Raw genomic sequence first — 13,901 nt, 5'->3', positions numbered from 1 at the left:
TAGTTGACATGCCTTTAGTTAGACTATGATTGCCATCCCCGAAGAACTCCCTGACAAATCTAACAACTACACACACACACACACACATATATATATATATATATATATATATATATATATATATATATATATAAGAAGAATTTAAAAGAGAAGCAGAATACGCTAAAAGGATATTCGCACTAATAAGTCGAAGACAAACTAACAATACCAAGGGTATATAGGATTTTGTCTATGCTTATTTGAACATAAATATTGTTACAATTCATTTGGGAAGAAATTATAAGGAATTATTTTATATAAATGTATTTCCAGAGGTTTACAGTCAACATGTAGAACAATTAATCCAGTAGTTGTACAGTAGTTGTACTAGAATGAAGTACAATTTGATTTAGGAATACCATCTAAGTCATACTAGTTTTTGTATTTCCAAAATACTTGACTTGTTGACCTGGTTTACTGAGTTCTAAAGGAATGACTGTAATATTTTTTTTCTCGGTCTATGAAGAAATAACATAATAAATGTGGTACACTAAATAACACGCGCAGTGGGTTACTTTAAAGTGTGCACCACATTTTTGATTTTATTTAGAAAAAACATAAAAATATTACAGTTATTTCTATAATTCAATTCTAAATTTCATTTCAAGCCGGATTAAACCATGAAAAACTTTGAGGATGTCACGGTCATATGACAAAATCATGTATATGAGCTGATCGACATAACACTGTCAGCTAACCATTTTGTTTTTCTTTCACATGTATATTTGTAATTATAACTTGTGACAGATTTGCAATTATCATTTTTATCGCTTTTCATAATGTACTTTGAGGACAACACACTGATCGGCGCATCATGTTTAACATTTCTTAAGGGACGATCCAGGATTAAAGAAGAAGCATAAATCTAAATAATGACCAAGCAGCTGATTGTTTCCTTTTGATAGGCGAAAAAAATACATTTCAATTTACAGCATGTATAAGTTTTTAGGTAACAGTCACACAATGTTTTTCTTCACTTCATTATTGTGAATAAATTAACTTTGTCAGAAATGAAAACCAAATGTTTCTAAATGCAATATATGCTAACATTATATAGTTCTGATTTCATTATTAGCTTTCCCGCTAATACAGATCGGGATGCAGTGGAATAATTTCAACCATTTAACTCGACAGAAAAACTTCCTACCACATTGTTTGCTTATCCCCATGGAGAGAAAAAACAACTATACTAAAGTTTGTATTAATTACGTCCTTATTGATATATTTAAATAGTTTTATTTCAATTGCAGTCGACAATAACGTACATGGATCGATGGTTTTGGTTACAGATAAAATGTGAATTACTCTGTCAATATATTTAGTTTACGTGTATTGAAATTATACACGGCAACATTTAAAATGTTTTTCAGTGATATCTTTTTTCTGGAATAAAGATAATTGAAAAATAAGATATCTCAATAGGGAGTTTTAAAACAGTTTTTAAGTTTTTAAGGTAAGTTTAAGTTTCATATTTTATTTATTTAGATGAATGTTTTGTCTTTGATTTGTAGCCCATTCTTACTTTCCATTAACTGTTTATCAATTATAGAATAACTAATCGAAGAATTCAAATAGAGAAAAAAAATATTCTACGAAAGACCGAGCAACACATTAATTCACGAATGTGCATTGCGCCTGAGTACACTATCAGTGTTGTTGTCATAAGTTAAATATTTTTCAATACTTGAATTCTTTGATTAGTTGTTCTTTTCATCACCTTGGCAAATGGGTTTTAATGAAATTAAAGTAGAAAATGCAAGGAACTATAACTTTTATCAACGTCTTCACACTGTATATGTGTATGAAATATACGTCAGGAGAGGGAAATAACCTTAAATATTGCGCATGTGAAATTGTCGGTTTTTGTTTTTCTGTGAAATCTATGTATTTCATTGCAACCAACGTTATAATTTTGATTATCCTCGCATGTTTTGTTGAAGCAAGTTCATTGTTTATGTAGTGTTATTTAAAGAAAATAGATTAAACGTTAACCTAATCCTAAATCATCGGAACCTGTGTAACCGTAGTTTTATTCTTCAATTTATGTTTAGTTGTTTGTGCAATCACACGCAGTTTTACAGTTTCTACTTCATTGGTATCTACAAAGTAGAATTCTATCATTTCAACTGCGCATTTTTTTTTTATCTAAATGCACTATACCTTATTGAACATTTTGACATTTCGTCGGGCGAAAAAGATGCAATTCCCATTTCAAATTGGTAAAAGTGGTACCCATTGAAATAAAGCTAAAATGCGCAATATCATAAGTTATACAAAGTCATATAATAATCGAATTTATGTACACGAAGAGTATTTGTGTTAGATGCTTTTTATGCCAAATTTATGAGCATTATGTTTTCTGGTCTGTGCCTCCGTCTGTTCGTTCGTTCGTCCGTCCGTCCGTTCGTCCATCTGTCCCGTTTCGCGTTAAAGTTTTTGGTCGAGGTAGTTTTTGATGAAGTTGAAATCCGATCAACTTGAAACTTAGTTAACATGTTTCCGATGATATGATCTTTTTAATTTCAATGCCAAATTAGAGATTTTATCCCATTTTCACGGTCCACTGAACATAGAAAATGATAGTGCGGACGGGGCATCCTTGTACTTGGACACATTCTTGTTTTCTATATATATTAACAAGCAACTTTAGATACCTATCTGTAGATAGGACACTTCACAACAAAAATTCCCAGTATTTCTGATAGAACTTTTATTTTCTAGCTGTGTTATATCCTCAATTTAAACTGCTAGTTTGTTAAGACGTGCCAAAAATGTAGTTAAAACAAAGCACGCATTTAAGTGTAGAACCACTAAGATTTTTTCTATAAAAATTGTTTACAGCAAAAATACTGGTAATTAGTGTAAATGCAAAACTATAAAATACTTTCCTCTGAGCTGAGAAGATGAATTAGCTGTTTAATCCTTTGGGAAGTTTAATAGTTGTCTAGGGCGATCAAATAATCTTTTCATGTAATTGAAAGTATCTAACAATAATGTGTCAAAGATAGATAATATTATAACAATACGAACGTTATTTTTCTCACGACTATGATTATATTCCGTCATATGATCTATAACTAAATATGACATATTCCTTATTTTCACAATATGACTAAGTTTTTATTTCCGTGATTTGTGATTCATGTACACGCATAACAGGTAACGCCAATCATGTCGGTACATCCAGTCATGATCCATATTGAATTAATCCCTTACCTTTTGTTTTTCCTATTGGTTTTTGAACATACAACTGTTGCAATAAAAATGCGAAATAACTTTTAATACATTATGAGATTGTTTTCTTCTTCTTCGATAAGGTGTAAAATACACATAGAATTAAACAGTTTCAATTTATTGATAAAGCGTAATTTTTGGAATTATTATCAGTCATTAAGTACGGTCTAGTTTAGCATACAATCTTTATAGATACTACATATCACTGTAAAGGCAGTGTTCATAATATGTAACATATCATTACCACAAGAGTAGATTATATGTAAATGTCAAGCAAGATAATTTACACAAAGTATTTTGTATTGCAAAAATCTATTTAATGAAAGTTTTGTTCTAAGTTGAAGGTAAGGATGTATATTATTAGCTAGAACTGACACTTTTTTCCAAAAAGAAAAAAAAAATGGATTCTTTTTATTTCTTGAAATCATAAATATTGCATAGTCATATAAAGAATAGTATGAACAACCAATTAGGCAACTCATTATGTATCGTTTTTAGTCTAACACAACCAAACTAACGAAATCAACTTATAAAATAATTACAAATGATTATCTGTTTTAACTTTAATTGCATTGGTTCAAATCACTGTATAATATCATCGTATTCCGTGTGTGCTTATTTTACACTTGCACTGATGTGGTTTTATATTAACTTCAAATTGAAAGGCAACAACACGTAGTTCGTTTCCATTAGTCATATCTGATGAATAAGATTGTGGAAATCACTTTATAAATGACATTACAAAGTATTGGTTGAATTATTTTTATTAAGACCAAATTTCAAAAGTAGCATGTCCCTTATCATTGCTTATGGAAGATGTTCTTTCAGAACCTATAATTTTAGCACTGTCCAAACCTTTTCTGATGCGATTTTCTATTTAAATGAATTCTTTTTCATAAATCATATTTACAGACTGACGGTTATGTTATCCTTAACATATATATATATATACATATATAACTATAAATAGCCATTTTTCATAGACTAAAAAAAAGTTCATGATTTAAAAAACAGCTTGAAAAAAGCTATGGGAAAATGTCTTAACAAAATAAAATATGCTCTGTAATGATATTATAAAGCCATGTGAAACGAGTTTATGATAATTTTAATATAAAGAAAATAATTGAAACAATGCATGCATATAATATTAAATTTCGTCCACTGTGTACATCTTGTTTGTTTATTACGAATCCGTATCATCGACACAAAATATTTCAATATATTCTATATAATTGAAAATTGAATGCTTCTTTTTGTAAATTCATTGGGCTGTAAAATAGTTGACCGAGGATGATTTTGTCTTCCACGCTTCATTCTTAAAATATGCGCACGGTCAATGTTTTAACAAACTTAATAAACTTCAAAAAGAAGCATTAAATACTTCTAGTTACATTTTAAAGCTAGGATAATGAAAACACGATTTCTAACAAGTTTTTCTTTAATTAACTTGTGCACGTTTTAATTTTGTTGGAGCTCGTGTCATCATAAATAAATAAACTAAAATATTTTTCTTCACAGCTGTCAAAACGATGAAATGAGTCAACAATGAGAAACGAATATTGTCAAATCACAGTGTCCTAAACAGAAATCATGACATGATCATAGATTCTAAACTTGTTAGATCTGTCACAAATGATGATAGGGTTGAATGTAGCCATTGGCGTGCGACCATATTTTATGCATTTACTACGCTAGCAGAGACATATTGATGTAATAGCAGTCCTTTAATCAGTATGGAATTATTATCAGCGATAACATCCAAGTTGTTAAACTGTCTACATAAATATCTTTCACTTTTGGACCAAGAAATGCAAATAAAAAAAGAGACAATCACTGACTCTCAACTAGTGAAAGCTGGTGATATCCTTCTCACCTCTGATCTGAAACATGTGATTGTAAAACATGTTTGTGATATCAATACCACAAAAAGAAAGGACAGAATCAGTTTAGAGATTCTTCATGCAAGTAACCATTTTATTCTCTCTAAAACAGTCTCAAAAAGTACGTTTGCTTTGATACCTCAGACATCCGTTGTTGCAGTCCGCACAAAGCATAATCGATGTGAAAAAGAGACTTCTTTTGAACAAGAAGCCTTACGTAACGTTGAAAATGTGTTACTTCCACGATCAAAAGATTCATACGAATTGCTATTGGTTTGTATCAGTTTTTTAAGTATCGACCCATTATCATATTAATAAAATATGTAAAACGTCATCAATCATCTAGTATATTAACACAAATATGCCTAACACAACAAAAAAACTAGATTCATTCCACAAGGAGAACATTTCACTTGGGTAGAGTAAGGTTTGCTTGTCACAAAACCCTTTAGCATAGAAAATGTATAGTACATAATGTCTAAGTCCGTTTTCCCTGTAACTAGTTTTAATCATTGATTTTCTAACCTCTAAACTTTATCAAAGAACAAAGACAGATTGAAAGTAACATTTTAACTATGTATTATAATGTCCATGGTAGAGGGTCGATATTTTGTCAATAGTTAGTTATTTTTTACAGTGGTGTACATTTATCGATATTAGTTTCTGCTGAATTGGTATTAATCAATCATTTCTTTTCTATGTAGTGTTATGTTGACTGTTGTTGTCTCTAATTGAGGGAGATTTTCTTCGACAAATGTTTAGAATTGCCCCCTGGCTATCTTTCCTCTTTTATTCCTTGTAAGTATCGACTTCTACCATATATCACCGAACATTTTCTCAAGCTACAGGTTGTGACAAAATGACACAAATTGCATGGATTATACAGGAATCATCTGTATGTGATTAGAAGCTCAACTAATTGACAGAATTGTAAAATAAAATATGAGAAGATAGCTTTTAGTAAATGCTTTGAGAATATTAGAAGAAAATTAAGAGTCATCGTACGTTTTGTACGGCTAAAATATAAATGCATCTTTACTATGTATTGAGAAAATGTATACAAAAAAAGTTCATAACAGTTATCCAAAATTGACGGATATTATTATAAACAGGAAATATAGAATGAGAGCCAATAAGACAACTCTCAATCCAAGTGACAATGCATAAAAACTATTGCATAAAAAGAGATTGGATTACTAATCTCAGGATATTGTTTGTATAGTTTTTGTCAACTGTTATGTTGAACACCAGTATATAAGCATTGACTTTATATATGGGATAGTGTCAATTGGTAATTAGCAAACATTTGATATTTAAGGAGGTTTGTTTCAGTTTCAAAATAACAAGCTTTACATAACACTAGTATATATTGGTAGCTTTATCATTGACAAGTTTAAGTGCTCAAAAACTATTAAAAAATAACAATGATTTTATAAGACTTTTACAGATGGCTTATAATTATACATGTAAAACATTTATAAAAAGAAAAATGGGGTCAATGGGCAATTTTATTTTATGGCATTCAAATAGATAAAACCAGAGGATTTCGAAAGTCTGACAAAAATCCCAAATAATTACAAGCAAACATCCTTAATGGATGAAAGTAAGGATCATGTGGTTGGAGTTAGTTGTTGTCCGTCATACTTTTGTATTTTAGGGATCTGTCATTAATGAAGCCGTTAGTATTCTTTTCTGAATTGTTTAACATTGAAGCATATGTTAATGGGGTTATTGACTAGTGTGACTTATTAAACACGGAATACGTCTTAGCCTAGTAGTAGTAATAACATTTTTATTATTGTGCTTTTTATAGAGTTTTTCTGACCTACTAGCACCCATGATGCATAGACGACAAACGTATGCGAGTACTGATCTTAACCCTGGAGATTTAATTGTATTCCAAAATCATGGTTCGTTACAAAAGGGTGTAATTCTAAGCAAACAAGAAGCACACAACCATTTACTCAAAGTCAGAGTTTACTATATTGATGAGTGTGGATGTGTTTCTGAAACTGATGTTGTATACGACTTGGATGAGGAAATAGTCACCCGATATGCATACAATGATTTGGATTTTGTTATCCGAAAACGAGTGCTCTATGCAGCAGAACAGATGAAAGGAATATGCTTATATAGAGGAGTTGTTCAAAAATCTTTGCGATTCGTTTTCGATTGCATGTCCGGTGATATTGCGTACAAACAGTAAGTGATAAGAACATTTATATTAACTTAAATAAATCTATTATGTTTATCATTTGAAATGATTGTTAATGATCGAGACATTTATCCACCACATTCAGCTACCAGAGACCAATGTATATGATGTGAATGTTCACAGCTATACTTCAACGTACGGGCTTCAATAATAGAGACATCCATATTAAACTTACTAGACGCATAGAAGGAACGATATTAGACTATGTTGTTTGTGTAGTTTGGGCTGCCAATACATTGATTTTAATTTGAACAGTAATTGATTAGAATATATAAAAAAATCATAGGTACGGTAATTGGCACAATCTCTTCACCAGAAATATGCAACCCACTTTTGTTTGTAATTATAAATCAAACTAATCATGCATATGATAATTAAGACAAGCAAGTCCTCAAACCCTTCTTCTTTGAATTAACTCTGAGCCAGACGAACCGGATAAAAAAACGATGATGTTTATGGGTGCTATTGAAGGTTACTCGGATACGACTCACACCATGTCTTCCGTCTGGTTACCCATCCTTGTAATGAGCTAAACAGCCTTATTTGATGATAGGATTGTGTTTACGACAATTGGAAAACAAGTGTCTAATCATTCGTGACACATATACTTGCTCAACCAACATTAACAGTTATAGTGATATAGATAATAAACTTATAAACTAGTATATAAATCTATTCAAGCATTCTTATACTACCAACTCAATATTTAAAGACCGAAACATTAAAACAGGATCGGTTTCGTTAAGGTAATATTCGGATGAGTGATTATAAAGGTGTTTTATAATAAAGATTTTTTTAAATCATAAATCTTTCGTTTACACCATGAAAAGGATAAACGAGTAGTTATTGTTATGAACTGACAACATTCTTATTAATCACATGATTATTTCTGTTGAACTTGTGATTTTTGTTTTTTTGAATTTTCACCATTTATACATACACAATGACGCTTTATAAACCACAAAGAAAAAATAAAATGAGTAATAGATATATATATAAAATATATAAATATAAACATTTCCCTTTTGTATTTTCAATTTTTGATCAACAATAACTCTTAACTATATTTACCATAAAGACAGAAATCTACTTCTTTCTAATTGATGTTGTGATGAGTGATGATTTATCTAAAGACACATAAGCTAATGGTATCTCAGTCAATGTCTCTTGCATTTTATTCTTATGTGGCGTTTTATTATACATATTCTAAAAGTCAGCCAAATTGTCACCAAAATAAAGCCAATAACCCATAAAGTACATTATCTATGAGTTAACCAGCATTCAACAACAATAAAGTAAACCTAGATAATTTATAACAAAATACATTTATGGTCAACATGTTTATTTCACGCAGGTTCCAAAACATTTTTTATTATTTTCCCGAATACATTTTTATCGACGACAGTGAATATAACAAGGAATTGAATAATTAGCACGCTAAGTGAAAAACTCCCTACAAAAAGGAAATGCCTAAAAAAGAAAATGAACAATTTTGCATCTAAATATTTTTGGTATCATAATGAATGTCTTTAGACGTGTAAAACCTTTAAAAGGTTAAGAAATGTAAACAAGGGATAACAGGAAATGGGAAAAAAAAACATTGTTAAAATTTATAGTTGTATACGATCAAAAGTCTTTCACAAAAATATGTATACCTCTCATTTATAACAGGGACTTATCTATTTCCAGACATCAACACATTTTTATTGGCTACCGTGAAACAAAGCTGAAAACGAGTGCCTGTCCAAGAATCGAAAACATAGAAAGATGGATGAAATGTAAAACCTGTGACGACTTACCAGAAACACTAAAAGGAAAGGTTCCTGCATTACAGCTTTGCCCAACTATAATAGTTCTTAACACCACAGATGGAGAATCTGAACCCGCATCGCTATTTCAGGACAAACACATCATGAAAACAAAGGTCGAAACTTTCTCGTCTCCTTCAAGAGCAAAAGAAAGAATGCTTCAGCGGTGTAGTGTCAGTCAGACGAAAACAGAGTCAATTTTCTTTGTCTGCATGCTATCGACAGATGAAATGGGAGACTTAACAAAACAGGTTGGAATTTCGTTTTAAATTGTTATAAATTATGAAAAACTGTACATGATATTATTGACAATTTGTACATTCCCCTATTGATCATAGTGTCAAATGTTTATAAAATCATGGATATACCCGAAAATATTTGTCAATCACGCCACGTTACCCTGCAGCAATGTTAGGTTTTCATCTCCATCCGTGTCAATGTATTAGATATAAAAATGTCATTAGGATTGAAATTTTGTAGTAAAAAATAGTAAATATAGATTTTGTACAAAATTTTAATTCTGAAGAGTTATTTTCAGCAACTGGATGAATGCCACTTCTAGTGGAGTTTTTCTCCCCCGGAGTGTATCTGTATCACCAGACTTATAGTCATGACCTCAATGTTGACATGAATTATTTTTGATATGGTAAAAAGTATAAGTTAACTGTTTACAAACTGCTAATTTTTCTACACCTGGAATTGAAAAGCTTTCTTGTTTTTTGCGAAATATTTATGAATCTGGGTCCTCAATGCTCTTTAACATAATTTGGATACAGGTAATCAATGATGAGTTCACGTCAAAGTTGTTTTACATTCCAAACAAAACAAATCCATATAGGTTGGAGAAATTGACGATAAACAAACTTACGACATTACTTCTTTAAAATGAATTCATCATATCGGTTATAACGTTGACCTTGCGAGCTCACCTTTAATCAGTAGTAAAGACAAAACAGCAATAATTCTTTTCTATCGTGTTTACCCTACTCATTGGTATAGACCAATTAATAAACTTTAAACTATAACTATTTTTAATTTTGTTTTAAAACATGATATAGGATGCGATTCTGATTGACTTATTGAAAGACATTACAACAACGGACAACATATTATACGTAATTCCTCAATCATCAAATATTGAAAAACGCAGAATGGTAAGCAATGCGATCAAAACCCAACTTAAAGATGCAACATTGACGAATGGGATTTACCACAGCGTTTTCTTTGACAAAGAAACTGGTATTGAAAAAAGAATTACACTTTTTGCTGAACAGCAGGTATATAATACTATAAGAGAGTTAAACAGAAAGATGAGAATCATGAATACGGAAACACCATTAAACGGAAAAGAGGCAGATTCTGACATCGCTGAATATAAAAAGAAAATGGAGAAACTAGAATCGTGTTTCCCTTCAGATAAGCCAGATTACTTTGCATGCCATAAGCTTGAAGTGTTACTGCAAAGGTATATTTTTTTAATAAAATAAGTATTTTTCAATTACACTATAAAACTTAGATTATAATTAGGTCTTGTGGAAAATATGTTTTACCGGAGAAGGATTATTAACATTTGAACCTTAAAGAATTCATCACTCAACATAAATAGGGTTATGCACGATGTTTGTCGACTTTTTGTTCGAAAAAGCGAGACATAGCGATCCTACATTCCTTCGTTGTCGTCGTCGTCGTCGTCATCGTCCACAAATATTCCCTCTGAGGTTAAACTTTTAAAAATTTTATTAGGCGAGACACTGGGTTTGTTACATTTTTTTCTGCATAACATGTGCTTATAGAAAAAAGTCAGGTATTACCAAATACATACATAATAAACAATCAAAACACTTGACTAATATAAAAAAAGTCAATAAGTACAAAAAAAAAACAACAGAAAATACAAACGACAATGGATAAAAAATGGTCAAAATATCCTCATATTGTACAAACATAAACTTTGGATTGAATAAACCAGGTTAAAGTGCGTACAAATATTGCTTAACTAGACAATATATATTCAAAAAATTGAAAAAAATGCATAGTTTAGCTACCTAGGAAAAAAAAGGAAACAAAATTATAAGATAGGAGCCAAGTATACTCCTGGGAATCAGCTGAGCTAGCATCATATTAAGTCTAATACTACCGCGTGAGAAAACAAGAACAAAGACAAGATTAATAACAGATTTCATGATGAATGTAATGGAAATCAGCATTATTTGTTAGAAAATTTTATTATCTGAATTAAGAAGAAGCAAGATTTTTTTAAAATTTTTAATAAACTAGTTGAATATAATAAAGAGAAGCCTTGCTGTTGAAAACTATGTAAGGTTTATCTCATTTTAGCATTTATATATATATATAAATATTTTAGCATTTATATATATATAAATATGCGAAAGCAAATTTACAGATCTAACATTGTTGGGTTGATGTTTAGACGAGTTGTATATACATTATGTACACAACTATGTATCACCATCATTGATGGCGGTCCGATGGATACATCTGTTGTAGGGTTGTCACTGACTCAGACGTACTTATAAATATAATTATTTTCTGTGACCGTATCTTACATTAATTTGTAGGATCCTTTACTATAGATAATTTAGCTGATCTGTAACAATAACATCTTCATGCCTTATATATCATGTACTGCAGTACGCCGCTAGATTAAAACTGACGTGGAAAGGTAACACACGGCATCCGAAAGCTCTATTTTAAGAGCCCAGGTGGTTGTGTGGTCTAGCGGGACGGCTGCAGTGCAGGCGATTTGGTGTCACGATATCACAGTAGCATGGGTTCGAATCCCGGCGAGGGAAGAACCAAAAAATTTGCGAAAGCAAATTTACAGAACTTACATTGTTGGGTTGATGTTTAGACGAGTTGTATATACATCATGTACACAGCCATGTATCACCATCATTGATGGCGATCCGATGGATACATCTGTTGTAGAGTTGTCACTGACTCAGACGTACTTATATATATATATATATATATATATATATATATGTAAACATATATCAAATCTGTGTCTGAAAACCAAAAAAAAAAAAAATTTCTTTCCCTTTTCAGCTACGGGTAGTATCGAAATATTTATTGCATATCTTCTATATAAAAACGAATACAAATAAATAAGAAACAATATTTAAAACAAATACTAGTAGTATGTTATGACTGACTTTTCCTTCTTTTTTGTTAGACATTCAGATGTGTCTGCCTTTTCAATGAAGGATGGAGGGATGCAAATATTTACAACGGAAGAGGAACATGTTCGTAGTTATATTGAACAATGTTCGCCGAAAACAATTTGTGACTTCTCAATAAAATCATGGCCAGGCCTTCCAAAGGTATCAAAGTATCACCTCAAACAAGGCAGCAAGGTAAACAGTTCGTCTGATCATAGTCGAGGATATGGAACATTAGGATTTTTCTTGCGTGACAGTAAGGGAAGTATATACTTTACAACATGCGCACATGTAATTCCAAAGAAAAGAGAAGTTTTTACAGATACTATCGAAGCTGCTGTTGGAGAAAGTGTATTTGCTACTGATCTGTCGAAGAATTCAATCTCCGAGAGTCTTGACTTATCACTCGTGAAGGTTTTTGAAGAAAAGATAGAAAATTGTCGATATAGATTACGAGATTCTACAGACAATCTTGTAACTGGAATGATTTCACCTGCGAACGAGTCTGAAATGAATAATATGAAAGTTTATAAATGGGGAGCAAAAACCAAATTAACAAAAGGAACTTATAAAGGATCTATATATGTGAAAGAGGGTGAGGAGTTTAAAAGTCGTATTCATCTTTTAAAAGGTAATCCAGAAGAAACAGAATTTGCAGTAGAAGGGGATAGTGGATCATTGATTTGCTTCGAAGCGACAGATTCACTTCAACTATCGTGTGAATCAGCAGCATTTATTTTTGTTGGCAAGTGCTCAAACAACCAAGAATATTTTCCTGAGGAATACAGAGGAGAAGAGTTTTTCGAAGCATATGGCTATCATGTTAAGGATGTTTTTACGTGTGAAATCCCTAATTTGAATCCAATGTTTACCCCATGTAATGAAGAGGGTTCTGTTCAACAGGGAGCCGGAATTCAGTTTTAATTTGAAAAATTTGGAATTGTAGATATTGTAACAATTAAATCTTATATATGGTTAAATTAAACGTTAAAATTTTTCGACATTTTAAAGAGTCAAAAAGAAAATTGATAAAAACCTGATTCTATAAGGACAGGGCGTAATGTTATTGTAAAGGGACTCTGTATCATTTTATGACGTAATTGCAGTATCCGTATATATACATCAATTTTGGCAGAATATTTGAAGTAAAACTTCAAAAAATTAATTTGGCTCGAAAAAGGAACATGAATTAATTGCTGCATTTTTTTATATATACAATAGAAAAATAAAGAATAATCGGTATCCATGCATGACACACAGTTAGTACATGCACTGCAAAACACAACAAGGGAATCGCGATTTTATACCTGTTCTTCATCTCAAAGTCACAATGAGACCTTCAACACGGAACAATTTCTTTTGCCTCACTGCAAGTTTAAGACGGCCCGTCAAAAAAAAAAGAACGTACAGGAAAGAAATACATATTTAAAAAAAAGTGAAAATGAAAAATGTAACTTGGAAAGGAATTGGGGTCAAAAATAGGTGGTTTACGTCTTGTTAATAGCCTTTTGTTAGCTATTATTTGTGTGTTTCTTTGTCAAAT

The 13,901-nt window shown here is 31.1% G+C and overlaps 1 protein-coding gene across 1 annotated transcript; it reads left to right on the top strand.

Moving 5' to 3' along the window:
• The first annotated feature begins 1,357 nt into the window (after window positions 1-1,357).
• On the top strand, window positions 1,358-13,356 carry LOC143058887 (uncharacterized). Its single transcript, XM_076232360.1, has 6 exons — window positions 1,358-1,492; window positions 4,792-5,426; window positions 6,967-7,355; window positions 9,058-9,427; window positions 10,235-10,641; window positions 12,373-13,356. The coding sequence occupies exons 2-6, from the start codon at window positions 5,007-5,009 to the stop codon at window positions 13,280-13,282; spliced, it is 2,496 nt and encodes an 831-aa protein (XP_076088475.1). The 5' UTR covers window positions 1,358-1,492; window positions 4,792-5,006; the 3' UTR covers window positions 13,283-13,356.
• Window positions 13,357-13,901: the final 545 nt, after the last annotated feature.

The sequence above is a fragment of the Mytilus galloprovincialis genome, chromosome 14, assembly GCF_965363235.1.
Source record: "Mytilus galloprovincialis chromosome 14, xbMytGall1.hap1.1, whole genome shotgun sequence".
NCBI lineage: Eukaryota > Metazoa > Mollusca > Bivalvia > Mytilida > Mytilidae > Mytilus > Mytilus galloprovincialis.
The sequence above is the reverse complement of the archived record's forward strand: the minus strand, read 5'-3'. Positions and strand labels throughout refer to the sequence as shown.